The sequence below is a fragment of the Coenobita brevimanus genome, chromosome 100 (assembly GCF_032717465.1).
Source record: "Coenobita brevimanus isolate Jiangsu-jjx chromosome 100, ASM3271746v2, whole genome shotgun sequence".
NCBI lineage: Eukaryota > Metazoa > Arthropoda > Malacostraca > Decapoda > Coenobitidae > Coenobita > Coenobita brevimanus.
This window is the reverse complement of record NC_137053.1, coordinates 22,944,718-22,952,753: the sequence shown is the minus strand read 5'-3', so window position 1 is coordinate 22,952,753 and position 8,036 is coordinate 22,944,718. Positions and strand designations below refer to the sequence as shown.

At 41.2% G+C, this 8,036-nt stretch overlaps 1 protein-coding gene across 1 annotated transcript; it reads left to right on the top strand.

Moving 5' to 3' along the window:
• Window positions 1-4,283: 4,283 nt before the first annotated feature.
• LOC145414610 (uncharacterized) lies at window positions 4,284-4,854 on the top strand. The gene is made up of 2 exons (XM_080284137.1): window positions 4,284-4,318; window positions 4,491-4,854. Exons 1-2 carry the CDS (start codon window positions 4,284-4,286, stop codon window positions 4,852-4,854), a joined length of 399 nt encoding a protein of 132 aa, XP_080140263.1.
• Window positions 4,855-8,036: the final 3,182 nt, after the last annotated feature.

The following is an 8,036-nucleotide window of genomic DNA, read 5'->3' as shown; positions in this document are numbered from 1 at the left end:
GCTGAGTAGTTCTTTTGAGGTGGCGTGAACTTCTTACTGTAATAAGATACAGGGTGTTCAATACCCTGATCATCCTCTTGCAGCAAAACAGCCCCAGCTCCTGTATCACTTGCGTCAACAGCCATCTTAAAAGGATTAGCAAAATTTGGAGTAGCGAGCACTGGCTGACTTAATAGGATAGCTTTAAGTTTGCTGAAAGAGGATTCACAGTTATCGGTCCAGACAATTTAACTCCCTTTTTCAGTAGGTCTGTAAGTGTTGATACAAGAATTGAAAAGTTAAGAACAAATCTCCTGTAATAACCTACCATTCCCAAAAATCTTTGTAGCTCTTGCCTAGTTTTAGGTCTGGGAAGATCACTTATAACCTGAACCTTAGCTCCTGGTGGTGCAACGTGTCCATCACCAATTACGTACCCAAGGTACTGAACTTTAGCTTGACCAAACTCACACTTTGATAAATTAGCTACAAGATTAGCCTGAACCAAATGCTCAAGAAATTTACTGACATGGCATAGGTGATCTGTCCAGTTGTCACTGAAGATTAATACATCATCAATATAAACAACACACCCTGCCAAACCCTCTGTTACAACATTCATGAGCTTCTGAAATGTGGCTGGTGCATTCTTCATATCATATGGCATTACAGAACTTGCAAAAGTCTTTCCTAGTGTTACAAAACATGAGATCTCCCTAGCACGTTCAGTCATAGGTACTTGCCAGTATCCCTTTAACAAATCAAACTTACTTATGTACCTAGCCTTTCCGCTCTTGTCTATGCAATCTTCCACGCGAGGAAGAGGGTAAGTGTCTGTTTTGGTTATCTGATTAACACGTCTGTAGTCGATGCAAAGCCGCTGTGACCCACCTGGCTTAGGGACTAGAGTAACAGGAGAACTCCACTCGCTCTGACAGGGCTCAATCATCTTGTGGTCCAACAGGTAGCCAAGCTCCTTCTGGATGAGAGGAACTTTCACTGGGTTCACACGGTAAGAAGGCAATTTAATTGGCTTTGCGTCTCCAACATCGACATCATGCATCAACACAGTGGTTCTTCCTGGAGTGGCACGGAACACTTGGGGGTACTCCTGCAGTAATGCTGAAAACTCTTGCCTTTCCTCGGGAGCTAGATGAGAAAGCTTAGTCTGGAGATCATTCATGATATCAGGATTCTTCCCCAAACTATCACTCAGGCTCATGCTGCATGGGAGAACTTCACTTGCAGACTCGGAATGGAACAGCTACAGCGCAGACTGGGTTATTTTCGTCCCGCCTGTGATAAAACTTTAGCATGTTGATGTGACAAAGTTGCTTGTTCTTTCTACGATCTGGTGTGGCGATGACATAGTTGACATCACTGAGTTTCTTCTCCACGAAATAAGGACCACTAAACTTGGCTTGAAGAGGTTGCCCATGCACCGGTAGCAGAAACAAAACCTGATCTCCTGGATGAAAGTGGCGTAACCTGGACTTTTTATCATACCAAGTCTTCATATTCTCCTGAGCAGCTCCTAAATTATCTCTCACCAGCTGTAAAGCAGAGGACAGCCGTTCTTTGAACTTCATCACATACTCCAGCAGGTTGACGTCATCTTCCTCCGACAGCCAGCATTCCTTGAGTAGCTTACGGGGTCCTCTTACTTCATCGCCAAACAGTAGTTCAAAGGGTGAGAAACCGAGTGATTCATTTGGAGATTCTCTTGCGACAAATACAACGAATGGAAGACCTTTATCCCAGTCTTTCTGATGTTCCAACCAGTATTTCTTGAGCATCGATTTGAGTGTTTGATGATATCTCTCTAACGCTCCTTGGGTCTGGGGATGGTAAGCTGAAGACGTGATCTGGGTGATGCCCAACTCTTTCAGAGACTGCTTGAAAACATTTGACATGAAATTACTTCCCTGGTCTGTCTGTACCTCCTTGGGCAGACCAAACTTTGTGAAGAACCCTAGCATTTCCTTAACCACATTCTTTGCTGAGATATTTCTAAGTGGAATGGCTTCAGGATAACGAGTAGCCATATCAATCAGGGTCAACACATAAGAAAATCCTGAAGAAGTCTTAGGAAGAGGGCCCACAATATCCACCAACACACGGGTGAATGGCACCTCAAAAGGAGGAATGGGAACTAGAGGTGCAACCTTTTCGGTCTGATCACACTTCCCCACAACTTGACAGGTGTGACAAGACTTGCAATACCGGGAAACATCTCTGAAGATACCTGGCCAGTAGAAGTGTTTCAAAATGCGTGCCACAGTCTTCCTCACTCCAAGGTGTCCTGCCAAACTGGAATCATGAGCCACTCTAATGATATCCTGCCTAGAAACACGAGGGATGACAACTTGATGTACAACCTCCCATTCACAGTCGGCTGATGCCGTTGGGGGTCTCCACTTCCTCATAAGTACTCCTTACTTTATATAATAACAAGTAGAAGCACCAGCTGACTCTTCCTCACTGAAAGCAGAGTTAGCTAGACCTTCCAACTCAGGGTCAGCAACCTGCAACTCAACCAACTCTTGACGAGACAAATTATCAACACTACGGGGTACTGCCTCATCTGGTGAGTGGTCCAAATTAGCAAGAAAAGCGTCAGCTGGGATAACATCATCATCATCATTATCCTCTAAGTCACCAGTAACGTTAGACTTAGCCCTAGTGACAGCACATGCAGAGAACACATCAGGGACACCACAATCCCGGGTCGCAGTCACTGATTCACCAGACAACTGAGGAGTTGGACACACTTGACTTCCACCAATATCATTTCCAAGTAAGAAAGTTACACCTGACATTGGGAGTGTCTCAACCAACCCAACCATAACGGAACCATTAACAAAACCAGACTCTAAATTCACTCTGCACAGAGGGACAGAGAAGTAATTATTCCCTATACCTTGTAAGATTACAGTTTCATCAGAGGAATTATCATTAGAGCCTAGAACACTGGTCAGCATAAGGGATTGGCAAGCACCTGTATCACGATATATTTTAACTGATTTCCTGTTATTACTGTCCAGAGGACTGACAAAACCATCAGACAGGAAATTAGCATATGAACTCTTGAGAGTGTCACCCACGTTACTGCTCAAAAGAGGAGCTTCATCATGAGAATTTAATTTACCCCTCAAAGCAGGTTCAGTTAACTCGGTTAAAGAATTCTGGGAACTCTCAAGGGTGGACACTAGACCAATTGACTGAATATTTAAAGACTCCTTTTTGTTCACATCACGCTATCTCCTGAAACATTTTTCCGTAGTATGACCAAGCTTACTACAATAAGTACATTTACTTTTCTGAAATCTAGAGGTGGAGCTGGTATATACTTCCTGAGAAACATCATCTTTATTCTCTTTCCTGTTACCTGTACTCTGAGTAGAGGCAACATACTTACTCTCAGCTTTCCTTTTTTCTTTAGAATATCTCTTGTGAGTGAGAACATATTTATCAGCTAAAACTGCAGCATCAGACAAATTATCTATTCTTTTCTCATCAAGATATAGGCTTACATCTTTATTAATACACCTTTTGAAGTCTTCCAGCAAAATCATCTGCTTAAATTTACCAAAATCAGAATCCACATTCTTAGAATTTAACCACTGCTCTAACAGATCTTCTTTGATTTTTGCATACTCAACATGGGATTGCTTATCTTGCTTATAAGTTGTCCTAAATTTTACTCTATAGGCTTCAGGAACAAGCTCATAGGCCTTAAGAATCAAGCTCTTAACTACATCATAATCATCAGATTGATCCTGAGGCAAAGCTGCATAAGTTACTTGAGCTTTACCGGTGAGAACAGTTTGAAGGAGTACTGGCCAATACTTTTTGGGCCAATTAATGAAAAGGAATGGGACATTCGTTTGCCCTTCCTACTATTTGCAACCAAAGAGACACTGAGCGAGTCATTGCGTTACTCCCCATTTGGATTAATTTTTGGCCATGAAGTTAGAGGTCTTCATAAACTACTTTGAGAACAATGGGTCTAGGATGATGACCAAATTAACGTGCTAGAGTGTGTGTCAAAGTTTAAAAACAGACTGGCCTATAGTATGGAGGTTGCGAGAGCAAACTTGGAGTCACCTCAGGAGAAGATGAAGAGGTGGTATGACCACTCCAATAACTTCAGGAACAAAGTGTTTCACCCAGGAGATCAAGTTCTTATCATGCTATCGTTTCATGGTCAGCCTCTGCAGGCAAGTTTCACAGGCCCTTATGTAGTAGTGATGAGGGTAGGTGAAGTTAATTATCATATTAACCGAAGACCGGAGGAAGTAACAATGGTTGTGCCACGTATGTTGAAGGAGTACCACAGGTGAGATGTGGACACCTCCAGTGCTGCATGTGTGTAGTGAAGGACAATGGCTGCCCTTTGAGTTTGGACCAAATGACTAGTTGTAAAGAAAACCAGGAGGCATGGAATATATTAACAGATAAACTCTCCCATTTGATAGCAGAGCAGTGTGCAGAACTTGCTGCCTTCTCAGCAAGTTCCCTGATGTCTTCCGGGACACGCCAGGATGGACAGAAGCGGCACAGCATGACGTGGACGTTGGGGACACCAGCCTTGTAAAGCATCCACCCTACCGTTCTAGTTCTCGTAAGCAGTCCATAATCCAAGAAGAACTGACCTACATGTTGAAGCAAGGGTTGAATGAGCCGTGTCAAAGCGAATGGTGCTCCACGGTCATAGTGGTCCCCAAACCGGCATGTCATTTCATATTTGTATTGATTATTGTAGTCAGCTCGTTTACCAAGACTGACACCTACCCAATTCCTGGAGCAGATGACTGTGTTGATGCTATAGGCAGTGCAAAGTTTACAACCAAGACAGATTTATTGAAGGGATAATGGCAAGTCCCACTCACAGAAAGGGCCCCCCAAATTTCCTGTTTTCTGGCCGGTGGCAATACTTATAAATGTGAAGTCATGCCCTATGGTATGAAGAATGCTCTTGCCACCTTCCAAAGACTGATGAATGATCTCACAAGGATCTTAAGGGATGTGTCACTTACACTGATGATGTAGTTGTTTCCAGTAACTTTGGAAAGAACACTTGAACCAACTAGATGCACTGCTGCAGAAACCGTCCTCTGCTAATTTAGTGCTTAATTTAACTAAATGTGAATTTGTAAAAACTCAAGTACAGTACCTAGGGTATTTGGTAGGATTAAGTCAAGTAAGCCCACCTGGTGTTAAAGTTCAGGCCATTGTCAACTTCCCGTAACCCAAAAATATATGAGAGCTGGAGGGATTCTTGGGTATGATTGGGTGCTACAGACGTTTTGTCCTTAACTTCTATGATCTTGAAGCACCCGTTACCGATTAAGGAAAGGAGTAAAGTATGAGTGGAAGTCAGAGTGTGAGGATGCCTATTCTAAAGCTAAAGCTATCCTATCAAGTCACCCTGTGCTTGAAGCTCCAAATAGTTATAAACCTTTAAATTAGGTGTTGCTGCCAGTGGCCTTGGGGCCAGTACAGTTTTGCTTCAGGATAATGATCAAAGTTTTGAAATGCCTGTGTTTTTTTTAGGAAAAAAAAAGTCAATAAGGCCCAGAGGAATTATTTAACTATTGGAAAAGAACTCTTTGCATTCATACTTGTTCTGCAGCATTCCCAAATTTATGTTGGTCCAGGATCAGACTATGTGAGGTAATTTACGCTAATCACCACCCTCTGAAATTTTAGTCACAATTTACAAACAAAAATCAGAGACTGACTACTGGGCCCTATTTCTCCAAGAATACTCCCTAGAGTTTTGGCATGTAAAAGGGGTTACTAAAATTCTGGCTGAATACCTGACCAGGATTTAACTTTGTACAATACCCAGGTATTTCCCCTTAGCAAATTTCATTTCTCAGGAAGGAAAGTGTCACTGGTGTGGTTACCCAGTGAAGTAGGAAATGGGGCAGTGTAGAAATAGATGAAAGTGGAAGAGGTGAAAGAGGGAGATAAGATGAGTGGCCCAGATCACTAAATCATTTTTGGGAGCCTACATCATTGTCATCCTACGCTTCCTTACCTGCCATCTGACACCTGTATAGGAGAAAATATGACTTTAGTATTTTTCTGTTATGTACGCACAACGCAGCTGTCAGAAAGGCTTTTGTCCACATAAGGAAGCAGTTAAGCCCACTAAATCATTTTGTATGTTTTTCTGTTTCTGGCAAAATTACAGTAACTTCCACTTTTGCAGGAACAACCTTGTATGTAACTATATGCTTGACAGAGTGGGCGTGACACACCCGGTACAAGGAAATAATGAGAGTCTTCTCCGATGACTGACCAGCTCCGCCTTCATAACAACTCTAAACTAGCTGAGAGTTAGGATGTGTTAGCTTGTAATTGAAAGCAGAAGCCTCCTATGTGTGCAATATGATGTAGATTATAATTACGACAGAACATTGGCTTGTTAAGTCAAAGGAAACGGAGTAAACTAAAATATATGTGCGAAGAACTAACGAGAGTTTTTATCGCTAGACACTTTTGGGATGCATGTCTAACAACACAGTGCATCACTAGACACATTTCTGCAGACACACTTTCACTTTGGTTTGAGCACCACTTCCCTGTTTGGTTTACCTCTGCATATAATACTGGTGTGCATTATATCATCAATGAATTCTAGTTCCTCAAGCTCTGAGTACGTAGTTTCCAATTGTAATTTGGTTAGGAAATAGAAATAACTCATGTTTATCTAAGTTGTAAGCCTTTATGAATTCCCGATTTTGTCAACGAATCCTGATCTTTTACTGTATTTTACAGTGTAAATTAGTTCATTCTCTTGTGAGTTTCACCCTACCTTCCTGATGACAGATAAGTTAAAAGAGTGAAGGAGCCTGACTTACTCAGGACTATATATATATATATATATATATATATATATATATTATGCGAGGAAGGAGGAATCAAAGGCCATGAGCATATATATATATATATATATATATATATATATATATATATATATATATATATATATATATATATATATATATATATATATATATATATATATATATATATATATATATGTATGTATATGCTCATAATTTTCATGAATGTCTGGTATACACTGGAAGGTAGGTCGCTCAAGAGAACTGTAGACAAAAGAGACGGGATATATCAAGGACTTCAATTTCCTTAAGAGCTCAGGGTATTCATTTTTCTTTCAGATTCACGACCAAGCTTCACAAGGGTTTATATTTTATCAGATTACAAGATCACTTAGGGGAGGGACTGGTTGTGTCAAGAGCTTGCGCTTTTTATCTGCTCTTCCTCACTGATGTATCTGTGCACAATGTACTTCAGTCCTCAACCTTTCCTCCTCACCCTTCACCCCCCATTCTTTACTTTTATTAAGTTTTGCCATATATATTGCGAAGCCTGTTGTTTTGGTAAGTGTTATTATTATTTTTGTACCAGGCACGTCAGGCCAGACCTGGCACATTTAATTAATGGAGATTTACATATGTATAATTCCACGAAGTTCAATTCCACGTCGGTGCAATACCCATGTGTAATAGTAGATGATAGATAGTATAACCTAGCTTTAACAATATACTATAGTACTGTAGATATAATGATATTCTACAGTTAACATCTAAGTTTGTATATAATAAAATATTGGTAACAAGGCAAAATTAAAGAGATAAAAGTAAAATATGGATATCCTAGGATGATGTTAGTGATATCAGTACATTGCCTGGTCACATAAAATAGGACTGACCTCAGGCCGATATAATTTTAGCAAAGTGGTAAGACTAGAGTGTACTCCTACAATCTAGCTAACCTGTCGTGGGGCAGGGGCTGGTGGAACAACATCCACTCCAGACGCCTAATGTATGTCATGAAGGCGATCCTCTAGAAGCTTAACCCATTAGCTCCCAGAGTTCACGTGTGGAAGAGTTTGCTGGAAGGGCACTGAGCGAACCAACCTCCGCCTGTCGGCTCATAGTTGCGAAGGCCATGGGTCCCTATCCCAAGTTCTGTCCTGTATTGCAGACACTGGGCGGAAATTGGTTAAAGATACTGAA